We start from the raw sequence: 14,004 nt of genomic DNA on the forward strand, positions 1-14,004 counted from the left end.
AGATCGGCTTCAGTGAAGGAGGCTCGTGAAGGACGCTACTGGGTAGTTGAAGGCAGTCGCCCTCCAACAACAACAGAGGGCGGAGGAGCGATGCTCACAACAACGAGCGGAGCGCCCGGTGGCTAAAGTACAGCAAGTTGGCACAATAGGGGGCACAGGTGGTACATCAGCCAGTCGTCTCAGTCAGTCGGCCCGTGGCACCTGGGTCTGTCCCATGACCCCCTGCCAGCGGGCGTTCAACACTTTATGTGGCCTCAAAGTGCACATTGCCTGGCACAAGCACCATGGTGACGTCACCGCCACTTAGTGACGAATGGCGGTTGTTGTGTGTGTACCCGTGCATGTGTGTGTACACGTGCATGTGTGTGTACACGTGCATGTGTGTGTACGTGCGTGTGTACACGTGTGTGTGCACGTGCGTGTGTACACGTGCGTGCGTGTGTGTGTACGTGCGTGTGTACACGCGTGTGCGTGGGGAGCGATAGTGTAGCGGTTAGCGCTACGCTGCGCTATGAACCTGGCGACCCGGGTTCGATTCCCGCTCACGGCCAACACCAGTGACGATTATCTGAACCGGTCCCGGGCCTCCCCTAGGTCGACTCAGCCTCAAATGAGTACCTGGTGCGGTGTGTAAACATTGCCACTAGGGAGACAAAGGCGGTGGGGCGTGGTGCTTGCCACCCACCCCCTCGTGTACCGTTCCAGCCTTCATAGGTGCTCGCTAACAGCACTTGCCCCTACAGTCTGTTACAGGCTATACGGGGGATCTTTGTATACGTGCGCGTGTGTACGAGTGTGCGTGTGTATGTGTACGTGCGTGTGTACACGTGCGCGTGTGTACGCGTGTGTGTGTGTGTGTGCGCGTGTGCGTGTGCGTGTGTGTACGTGTGTGTGTACACGTGCGTGTGTGTGTGTGTACGTGCGTGTGTGTGTGTGTACGTGCGTGTGTGTGTGTGCGCGTGTGCGTGCGTACCAGCTTTGGGGATCCGAGCGCTGTCCTTGCTGCGCGTGGCGTCGTTGCTGGGGCCACACATGTTCTCGGCGAAGACGCGGAAGTAGTATTCGTTACCCACCACCAGGTCGGAGACGGTGCAGTGCACCCGGCGGTAGTGCTCGTACACCGTGAACCACTCCTGCACCGACGACACCGTCACCGGACACAGGCGCAATCACCGCCGTCACCATTGCCACAGATACCGCCACCGTCGGCGCCATCACCACTACCGCCACCGTTACCACCACGACTACCGACGCCGTCACCGCTACCACCGCTACTGCCAGCAACACCATCACGATCACCGCTACCGCCACTATCACCGCCACCAACACCACCATCGCTTACCGACACCATCACCGCCAACGCTACCACCACTCCTGCCACCATCACCACCGCCACCAACACTGCCTTCACAATCAACACCGTTACCACCACCATCATCACCACTACCGCCACAGACAACATCACCGACACCCGTCACCGCTACCACCGTTACCGCCACCACCGCAACCACCATCGACATCACCACCACCACCACCACCACGACTACCGACACCACCACTGCCACTATCACTGCCATCAACATCACCACTACCGACACCATGTGAATCAACGCGTCACAGCGGGTAGTGGTCCACTCATGACAAGACCTGTCGTTGCCACGATGGGAGGTAAAACGATGTTGAGCTAGGACCCACGTTTAGAATCAACGCGCGTTCACATTCATGTCGATCATCTTCGATTATCCGGCTGCTCCGAACCTTCCGCTCCCTCCACAGATTGTCCGTGAAGGCCTGGAGGCCGACACAACAGCCAGACGTACCAAGCGGACAGCCGTGACTCACCATGGTCTTCTTGTCGGCCTTCTGCACGGTGTAGCCGGTGATCTCGCAGTTGCCGCTGTCGCGTGGAGCGACCCACTCAATGGCGGCGCTGCACTCCCACACCTCCACGATGCGCACGCTCACCGGCGGGCCCGGCTTCTCTGCACGCGCACGCACGCACACACACACGTATACTACCACGCTCGCACACACACGTATACTACCACGCTCGCACACACACGCGTACTACCATGCTCGCACACACACGTATACTACCACGCTCGCACACACGCGTATACTACCACGCTCGCACACACACGCGTACTACCATGCTCGCACACACACGTATACTACCACGCTCGCACACACGCGTATACTACCACGCTCGCACACACACGCGTACTACCATGCTCGCACACACACGTATACTACCACGCTCGCACACACACGTATACTACCACGCTCGCACACACGCGTATACTACCACGCTCGCACACACACGCGTATACTACCACGCTCGCACACACACGCGTATACTACCATGCTCGCACACACGCGTATACTACCACGCTCGCACACACGCGTACTACCATGCTCGCACACACACGCGTATACTACCACGCTCGCACACACGCGTATACTACCACGCTCGCACACACACGCGTATACTACCACGCTCGCACACACACGTATACTACCACGCTCGCACACACACGCGTACTACCACGCTTACACGCACACGTATACTCGCACACACACACGCACGCGTATACTACCACGCTCGCACACACACGCGTACTACCACGCTTACACGCACACGTATACTCGCACACACACACACACGCACGCGTATACTACCACGCTCGCACACACACGCGTACTACCACACTTACACGCACACGTATACTCGCACACACACACACGCACGCACGCGTATACTACCACGCTCGCACACACACGCGTACTACCACGCTTACACGCACACGTATATTCGCACACAGACACGTATACTCGCACGCACGCCCGCGCACGCACGCGTATACTACCACGCTCGCACACACACGCACACGTATACTCGCACATACACACACGTATACTCGCACGCACACGCACGCACGCACACGTATACTCGCACACACACACGTATACTCGCGCACACACACACACGCACCCACGCATGTGCACACACACAACACACACAACACATGCGTACACACACACACAACACACACCACACACCACACATACAAACGCGTGTACACACACACAACACGCGTGTACACACACACAACACGCGCGTACACACACACACAACACGCGCGTACACACACACACACAACACGCGCGTGCACACACACACACAACACACGCGTGCACACACACAACACACGCGTGCACACACACAACACACGCGCACACACACACACAACACACGCGTACACACACACACAACACACGCGTACACACACACACAACACGCGCGTACACACACACACAACACGCGCGTACACACACACACAACACGCGCGTGCACACACACACACAACACACGCGTACACACACACAACACACGCGTAGACACACACAACACACGCGCACACACACACACAACACACGCGTACACACACACACAACACACGCGTACACACACACACAACACACGCGTACACACACACACAACACACGCGCACACACACACACAACACACACACACAACACACACGTACACACACACACAACACACGCGCACGCACACACACAAACACACACACACACAACACACACGTACACACACACACAACACACGCGCACGCACACACACAAACACACACACACAACACACACGTACACACACACAAAACACGCGTACACCACACACACATACACAACACACGCGTGCACCACACACACACACAACACACGCGAGCACCACACACCACACATACAAACGCGTACACACACACACAACACGCATGTACACACACACACAACACGCGTGTACACACACACACCACACGCGTACGCACACACAACACACGCGTACACACACACACAACACACGTGCACACACACACACAACACACACGTACGCACACACAACACACACACAGAACACACGCGTACACACACACAACACACGCGTACACACACACACAACACACGCGTACACACACAACACACACGTACACACACACACACAACACACGCGTACACACACACACAACACACACGTACACACACACACAACACACGCGCACACACACACAACACACACGTACACACACACGCGTACACACACACAACACACAACACACGCGTGCACCACACACACACAACACACAAGTGGATCACACACACACAACACACGCGTGCACCACACACACGTACACACACAACACACGCGTACACACACAACACACACAACACACGCGTACACACACACACAACATACACGTGCACACGCACACACCACACACACAACACACACGTGCACAACACACACGCACACAACACACGCGTACACACACAACACACACACAACACACCCACAACACACACACAACACACACGTGTACACACACACAACACAGGCGTACACCACACACAACACACGCTTACACACACACAACACACACGTGCACACGCACACACCACACACACAACACACGCCTACACCACACACACGCACACACAACACACGTGCACCACACACACACACAAAACACACGTGTACACACACAACACAAACAACACACGCGTACACACACAACACACACAACACACGTGTACACACACACAACACACGCCTATACCACACACACGTATACAACACACGCCTACACCACACACAACACACACAACACACACGCACACAACACATGCCTACACCACACACAACACACGCGTACACCACACACGTACAACACACACGCACACAACACACACAACACACGCCTACACCACACACAACACACACAACACACACACACAACACACGCACACAACACACACAACACACGCACACAACACACACAACACACGCCTACACCACACACAACACACGCGTACACCACACACGTACAACACACACGTACAACACACACGCACACAACACACGCGTACACCACACACGTACAACACACACGTACACCACACACGCACACAACACAAGCGTACACATACACACGCACACAACACAGGCGTGCACGTACCGACGATCTGCACAGTGATGTTGGCCGTCTCCACGATGTCCTCCACCTGCACGGTGAGGACGTAGATCCCCGAATCGCTGCGCAGCGACTTGCGGATGAAGAGGATGGAGTCGTTGTCGCTGTTGCGGATGTTCACCTGCTTCACGTCGGGCACCTGGCCGTCCTTGAGCCACGTGACCTTGGGCCTCGGCTTGCCCTGGCGAGCACCACGCACGCACACACCGATTGAGCGAGGCTCACCTGTGTGGGCGAGTCTCACCGAGTGAACGAGTCTCACCAAGTGAACGAGTCTCACCTGTGTGAGCGAGGCTCACCGAGTGAGCGAGTCTCACCGAGTGAACGAGTCTCACCTGTGTGAGCGAGTCTCACCGAGTGAACGAGTCTCACCGAGTGAACGAGTCTCACCGAGTGAACGAGTCTCACCTGTGTGAGCGAGTCTCACCGAGTGAACGAGTCTCACCTGTGTGAGCGAGGCTCACCGAGTGAGCGAGTCTCACCGAGTGAACGAGTCTCACTTGTGTGAGCGAGGCTCACCGAGTGAGCGAGTCTCACCGAGTGAACGAGTCTCACCGAGTGAACGAGTCTCACCGAGTGAACGAGTCTCACTTGTGTGAGCGAGGCTCACCGAGTGAGCGAGTCTCACCGAGTGAACGAGTCTCACCTGTGTGAGCGAGTCTCACCGAGTGAACGAGTCTCACCGAGTGAACGAGTCTCACTTGTGTGAGCGAGGCTCACCGAGTGAGCGAGTCTCACCGAGTGAACGAGTCTCACCTGTGTGAGCGAGTCTCACCGAGTGAACGAGTCTCACCGAGTGAACGATTCTCACCTGTGTGAGCGAGTCTCACCGAGTGAACGAGTCTCACCTGTGTGAGCGAGTCTCACCGAGTGAACGAGTCTCATCAGTGTGAGCGAGGCTCACCGAGTGAGCGAGTCTCACCGAGTGAACGAGTCTCACCTGTGTGAGCGAGGCTCACCGAGTGAGCGAGTCTCACCGAGTGAACGAGTCTCACCTGTGTGAGCGAGTCTCACCGGGTGAGCGAGTCTCACCGGGTGAGCGAGTCTCACCGAGTGAACGAGTCTCACCTGTGTGAGCGCGTCTCACCGAGTGAACGAGTCTCACCTGTGTGAGCGAGTCTCACCGAGTGAACGAGTCTCACCGAGTGAACGAGTCTCACCTGTGTGAGCGAGTCTCACTGAGTGAACGAGTCTCACCGAGTGAACGAGTCTCACCTGTGTGAGCGAGGCTGACCGAGTGAGCGACACTCGCCGGGCGAGCGAGCGAGTCTCGCCGGGCGAGCGAGCGAGTCTCGCCGGGTGAGCGAGGCTCACCGGGCGAGCGAGTCTTGCCGGGCGAGGGAGCGAGTCTCGCCGGGCGAGCGAGAGAGTCTCGCCGGGCGAGCGAGGAACACCTGTGTGAGCGAGTCTCGCCGGGTGAGCGAGGCTCACCGGGCGAGCGAGACTCACCTGTGTGAGCGAGTCTCACCGGGCGAGCGAGGCACACCTGTGTGAGCGAGTCTCACCGGGCGAGCGAGACTCACCGGGCGAGCGAGACTCACCTGTGTGAGCGAGTCTCGCCGGGTGAGCGAGGCACACCTGTGTGAGCGAGTCTCACCGGGCGAGCGAGGCACACCTGTGTGAGCGAGTCTCACCGGGCGAGCGAGACTCACCGGGCGAGCGAGACTCACCTGTGTGAGCGAGTCTCGCCGGGTGAGCGAGGCTCACCGGGCGAGCGAGACTCACCTGTGTGAGCGATTCTCGCCGGGCGAGCGAAACTCACATGGAACGGCACGACGATGTTGACCGTCTCTCCAACTTTCTTGATGTAATTCTGCCGGAGATGTCTGGGCACCATGATCTTAGGTGGGACTGCGCAGATACGGAGAGAGACACGGAGAGATGGAGAGACACTCACAGACAGAGGCACGCACGGAAATATAGTTAGAGAGGGAGAGGCACACGGAAAGAGACACAGAGACACACGGAGAGAGACACACGGAGAGAGACACACGGAGAGACACAGAGAGAGACACACAGAGAGAGACACACAGAGAGAAACACACAAAGAGAGACACAGACACACAGAGAGAGACACACAGAGAGAGACACAGAGACACAGAGACACATAGAGACACACAGAGAGAAACACACAAAGAGAGACACAGAGACACACAAAGAGAGACACAGAGACACACAGAGAGAGACACACAGAGAGACACAGAGAAAGAGACACAGAGAGACACAAAGAGAGACACACAGAGAGATACACACAGAGACACAGACACACAGAGAGAAACACAGAGAGAGAGACACAGAGACACACAGAGAGAGACACACAGAGAGAGACACAGAGAGACACACAGAGAGACACACAGAGAGAGACACACAGAGACACAGACACACAGAGAGAAACACACAGAGAGACACAGAGACACACAGAGAAAGACACACAGAGAGAGAGAGACACAGAGAGACACAGAGACAGAACCACAGAGACACACAGAGAGAGACACACACAGAGACACACACAGAGACACAAAGACACTCAGAGAGAAACACACAAAGAGAGACACAGAGACACACAGAGAGAGACACACAGAGACAGACACAGAGAGACACACAGAGAGACACACAGAGAGAGACACAGAGAGACACACAGAGAGAGACACACAGAGAGAGACACACAGAGACACAGACACACAGAGAGAAACACACAGAGAGAGACACAGAGAGAGACACACAGAGAGACACAGAGACAGAACCACAGAGACACAGAGAGAGACACACAGAGACACACAGAGAGACACAGAGAGACATACAGATAGAGACACAGAGACACACAGAGAGACACACAGAGAGACACACAGAGAGACACAGAGAGACACACAGAGAGAGACACAGAGAGAGGAGGGAGGGAGGGAGGGTTGGAAGGGATGGAGGGACATAATGTGATGATGCTCACGATGGGGCTGGTCATGATGATGATGTTATTATTGATGATGGTGATGTTACTGATGATGATAGCGATGGTGATGATTTTCACGATGTGAGTGAGTCCCGTACACACGCGCTCGCGGATGATGATGTTATTATTGATGATGGTGATGCTACTGATGATGATGGTGATGTTATTATTGATGATGGTGATGCTACTGATGATGATGGTGATGCTACTGATGATGATAGCGATGTGAGTGAGTCCCGTACACACGAGCTCGCGGATGGTGATGGCCTGCGAGGTGGTGCAGGGCTGGCTGTCGCCGGCCGCGTTGACGGCGATGACGCGGAAGAAGAGCTTCGCGTCCTTGGGGAGGTCACGCACCACGTACGACGTGTCATCGATCAGCTTGTCCGGGTTCACCTTCACCCAGTCCGTGGCTGCAACGGCAATGTCGGCGTCGTCATCAGCCTCATCATTGTCAACGGCATTGTCATCATCGGCATCATTGTCGTCATCGTCGTCATCATCATCGTCATTGTCAACGGCATTGTCATCATCGTCATCATCTTCAGCTACCACCACCACCGCCACCACCACCACTGCCGCCGCCGCCTCCACCACCACCACCACCACCAACACCACCACCTCCACCACCACCACCACCACCAACACCACCACCACCTCCACCGCCACCACCACCACCTCCACCGCCTCCACCACCACCACCTCCACCACCACCACCGCCACCACCACCACCACCACCAACACCGCCACCACCACCACCGCCAACAACACCACCGCCACCTCCACCAACACTGCCACCACCACCACCTCCACCAACACCGCCACCACCACCACCACCAACACCGCCACCACCACTAACACCACCTCCACCGCCACCGCCACCACCACCGCCGCCACAGCCACCACCACCACCACCACCACCGCCGCCGTCACCACCACCACCACCACCTCCACCTCCACCACCACCGCCGCGTCACTCACATCCCTCTGCACAGTACTCAATGCGGTAGCCGTCCAGGCCGGCCGCTCCGATCCTCTCTGGCTGCTTCCACTTGAGGCAGATGCTGTTGTCCGTGATGTCGTCGGCGATGAGGTGCGAGGGCTCGCTGGTGGGAGCTGCGCCACACAAACACAACGGTCCCCCGTGTAGCCACTGCACAGACTGTGAGGGTGGCAGTGTGGGTGGGTGGCAGTGTGGGAGGCAGTGTGGGGGGTGGCAGTGTGGGTGGGTGGCAGTGTGGGTGGCAGTGAGGGTGGCAGTGTGGGTGGGTGGCAGTGTGGGTGAGTGTCAGTGTAGGTGATGGCAGTGTGGGTGATGGCAGTGTGGGTGGGTGGCAGTGTGGGTGGCAGTGAGGGTGGCAGTGTGGGTGGGTGGCAGTGTGGGTGGCAGCGTGGGTGGCAGTGTGGGTGAGTGGCAGTGTGGGTGAGTGTCAGTGTGGGTGATGGTAGTGTGGGTGATGGCAGTGTGGGTGATGGTAGTGTGGGTGAGTGTCAGTGTGGGTGAGTGGCAGTATGGGTGAGTGGCAGTGTGGGTGAGTGGCAGTGTGGGTGAGTGTCAGTGTGGGTGAGTGGCAGTGTGGGTGATGGTAGTGTGGGTTAGTGGTAGTGTGGGTGAGTGTCAGTGTGGGTGAGTGTCAGTGTGGGTGAGCGGCGGTGTGGGTGAGTGTCAGTGTGGGTGAGTAGAGGTGTGGGTTAGCGGCAGTGTGGGTGAGCGGCAGTGTAGGTGATGTCAGTGTGGGTGAGTGTCAGTGTGGGTGAGTGTCAGTGTGGGTGAGTGTCAGTGTGGGTGAGTGGCGGTATGGGTGAGTGTCAGTGTGTGTGATGGCAGTGTGGGTGAGTGTCAGTGTGGGTGAGTGTCAGTATGGGTGAGTGTCAGTGTGGGTGAGTGTCAGTGTGGGTGAGCGTCAGTGTGGGTGAGTGTCAGTGTGGGTGAGTGTCAGTGTGGGTGAGTGTAAGTGTGGGTGAGTGTCAGTGTGCGTGAGTGTCAGTATGGGTGAGTGTCAGTGTGGGTGAGTGTCAGTGTGGGTGAGTGTCAGTGTGGGTGAGTGTCAGTGTGGGTGAGTGTCAGTGTGGGTGAGTGTCAGTGTGGGTGAGTGTCAGTGTGGGTGAGCGGCCCCACGAGTGACCGAGCGAGGAGCGAGCGTTCACGGCGTTACCGAGCGGCACGAAGGGCTTGGAGGGCTCGCTGGGCAGCGACATGCCAATGGCGTTGACGGCGCAGATCCGCATCTCGTAGGGGACCCCCTCCATCATGGCCTTGGCCTCGTAGGTCAGCTCCTTCCACACGTCGAAGTTGAGACGCATCCAGCGCTGACTCTGCTTCTTCTTGCGCTCGATCACGTAGCCTGCGCACACACACACGCACACACACGCACACACGTACACGCACACACACGCACGCCCGCACACACACGCACACACACACACGCACACACGTACATACGCACGCACACGCACACACACGCACGCACACACACGCACGCACACACGCACGCACACGCACGCACACACACGCACACACACACACACGCACACACACGCACACACACACGCACACACACGCACACACACGCACACACACGCACACACGTACACGCACACACACGCACGCCCGCACACACACGCACACACACACACGCACACACGTACATACGCACACGCACGCCCGCACACACACGCACATGCACGCACACGCACACACACGCACGCACACACACGCACACCCGCACGCACACCCACACGCACGCACACACGCGCACGCACACGAGCACACAGAATGAGAAGGAGGAGGAGGAGGTGGAAGAGGAGGGGGAGGAGGAGCAGAATGAGGTGGTGGAGGATCGGCAGGAGGGAGGAAAGGAGGCATTAGCTGACAGCACGTGCTCCAACAGCCTGTGAGAGCCTACCTGTTTGTGTGTGTGTCCGTGTGTGTATGTCTGTGTGTATGGCTCGGTGTCTATGTGTGTGTCTGTGTGTGTGTGTCTGTGTGTGTGTCTGTGTGTGTGTGTCTGTGTGTGTATGTCTGTGTGTGTGTCTGTCTGTGTGTGTGTGTCTGTATCTGTGTGTGTGTCTGTATCTGTGTGTGTGTCTGTATCTGTGTGTGTCTGTATCTGTGTGTGTGTGTATCTGTGTGTGTATGTCTGTGTGTGTCTGTATCTGTGTGTGTGTTCTGACCCAGGATGGGCTCCCCGCCGTCGTACAGCGGTGCCTTCCACGTGGTCACGCACGAATCCTCGCCGATGCTGATGATGGCAGGAGACTCGGGCGGGTCTGGAATGTCTACACGCGCACAAAGACAAAGATCCACCGTGTAGCCTTAACAGATTGGTTGTGGCAAGTGCTGTTAGCGAGCACCTATGAAGGCCGGCATGGGACACGGATGGGTGGGTGGCCAGAACTACGCCCGGCCGCCTTTGTCTCCCCCGGTAGCGATGTTTACACACCACACCAGGTACTCGATTGAGGCTGAGTCGACTTAGGGGAGTCAAAGGACAGATTCAGATAATCGCCACTGGTGTTGGCCGTGAGTGTGAATCGAACTCGAAGAGCAGCTCGCTAACCACTACACTAACGCTCCCCACACTAGCACCACAGACACAGAAACACACACACACAAACAGATATTCATACACAAATACACACGCAAATACACACACACACAGATACACAGACACAAACATACACAGATAGATACACATACACACAGACAGATACACATACACAAACACACACACACAAACACACACAGACAGATACACAAACACACGCAGACAGATACACATACACAAACACACACAAACAGATATACATACACAAATACACACACAGACAGATACACACACACAAACACACACAGACAGATACACATACACGAACACACAAACACACAGACAGATACACATACACAAACACACACACAAACAGATATACATACACAAATACACACGCAAATACACACAAATACACACACAGATACACATACACAAACACACACACACAAACAGATACACATACACAAATACACACACAAATACACACACAGATACACATACACAAACACACACAGACAGATACACATACACAAATACACACAGACAGATACACATACACAAACACACACACAAACAGATATACATACACAAACACACACAAACAGACAGATACACATACACGAACACACAGACAGATACACATACACAAACACACAGACAGATACACACAGGCAAATAGACATACACAAAGACACACGCAAATACACACACATACACACACAGATACACATACACAAACACACACACAAACAGATACACATACACAAATACACACACAAATACACACACACAGATACACATACACAAACACACACAAACACACACAGACAGATACACATACACAAATACACACAGACAGATACACATACACAAACACACACACACACAAACAGATATACATACACAAACACACACACACAGACAGATACACATACACGAACACACAAACACACAGACAGATAAACATACACAAATACACATACACGGACAGATACACAGACAGATAGACATACACAGAAACACACAAAGACACACAGACACACACACAGACATATACACATACACAAATACACACACACAGACAGATACACAAAGACTCACACAAACACACACAGACACAGACAGATACACATACACAAACACACAGAGAGATACACACACAAAGACACACACAAACACACAAAGACACACACAAACACACACAGACAGATACACAAACACATAAACACACACACAGACAGATACACAGACAGATACACAAAGACACACACACAAACACACAAAGACACACACAAACACACACAGACACAGACAGATACACAGAAAGATACACATACAGACAGGTACACAAACACAAACACACACAGACAGACACACATACACAGACACACACAGACAGATACACACACACAAACACGCACACATAGACAGACACACAAACACACAAAGACACACACAAACACACACAGACAAATACACAAACACATAAACACACACACAGACAGATACACAGACAGATACACATACAGACAGGTACACATACACAAAGACACACACAAACACACACAGACAAATACACAAACACAAATACAAACACACAGACAGATACACATACAGACAGGTACACATACACAAAGACGCATCATCGTCAACATCTTCATCATCAGGTTGACCTGATTCACCTTCAGTGCGTGTGTGTGTGCATGTGTGTCGTGTGTACGTGTGTGTATGTGTGAGTGAGTGTGTGAGTGAGTGTGTGGGTGAGTGTGTGGGTGAGTGAGTGGGTGGGTGTGTGCGTGTGTGTACGTGTGTGTATGTGTGAGTGTGTGAGTGTGTGAGTGAGTGTGTGACTGAGTGATTGTGTGAATGAGTGAGTGTGTGAGTGAGTGAGTATGTGAATGAGTGTGTGAGTGTGTGAATGAGTGAGTGTGTGAGTGTGTGAGTGAGTGTGTGAATGAGTGTGTGAGTGAGTGTGTAAGTGAGTGAGTGTGTGAGTGAGTGAGTGTGTGAGTGAGTGTGTGAGTGTGTAAGTGAGTGTGTGAATGAGTGAGTGAGTGTGTGAGTGTGTGAGTGAGTGAATGTGTGAGTGTGTGAGTGAGTGAGTGTGTGAGTGAGTAAGTGTGTGAGTGAGTGTGTGAGTGAGTGTGTGAGTGTGTGAGTGAGTGAGTATGTGAGTGTGTGAGTGAGTGTGTGAGTGAGTGAGTGTGTGAGTGAGTGTGTGAGTGTGTAAGTGAATGTGTGTGTGAGTGAGTGTGTGAGTGAGTGTGTGAGTCCGTGAGTGTGTAAGTGAGTGTGTAAGTAAGTGAGTGAGTGTGTGAGTGTGTAAGTGAATGTGTGTGTAAGTGTGTGTGTGAATGAGTGAGTGAGTGTGTGAGTGTGTGAGTGAGTGATTGTGTGAATGAGTGAGTGTGTGAGTGTGTGGGTGGGTGAGTGAGTGAGTGTGTGAATGAGTGAATGT

General features: G+C 54.4%; 1 protein-coding gene across 4 annotated transcripts in view; it reads right to left on the reverse strand.

Moving 5' to 3' along the window:
- LOC116956521 (myosin-binding protein C, slow-type-like) overlaps positions 1–14,004 on the reverse strand; it is a 118,180-nt gene that overhangs the window by 23,234 nt on the left and 80,942 nt on the right. For all 4 annotated transcript variants that reach the window (XR_012930295.1, XM_076054227.1, XM_032978206.2 and 1 more), the window contains 8 exons: positions 11,170–11,274; positions 10,152–10,340; positions 8,977–9,111; positions 8,238–8,408; positions 6,811–6,899; positions 5,034–5,229; positions 1,843–1,982; positions 974–1,133 (listed from right to left, as the gene is read on the reverse strand). Coding sequence is in view for 3 of the 4 variants with exons in the window: in XM_076054227.1 (XP_075910342.1) it covers positions 974–1,133; positions 1,843–1,982; positions 5,034–5,229; positions 6,811–6,899; positions 8,238–8,408; positions 8,977–9,111; positions 10,152–10,340; positions 11,170–11,274 (1,185 nt within the window). In the remaining variant the exon portion in view is untranslated. The remainder of the gene's footprint in view (positions 1–973; positions 1,134–1,842; positions 1,983–5,033; positions 5,230–6,810; positions 6,900–8,237; positions 8,409–8,976; positions 9,112–10,151; positions 10,341–11,169; positions 11,275–14,004) is intronic.

Source organism: Petromyzon marinus, chromosome 65, assembly GCF_048934315.1.
Source record: "Petromyzon marinus isolate PM22_M1 ecotype Great Lakes invasive population chromosome 65, UKy_Petmar_22M1.pri1.0, whole genome shotgun sequence".
Classification (NCBI taxonomy): Eukaryota; Metazoa; Chordata; class Hyperoartia; order Petromyzontiformes; family Petromyzontidae; genus Petromyzon; species Petromyzon marinus.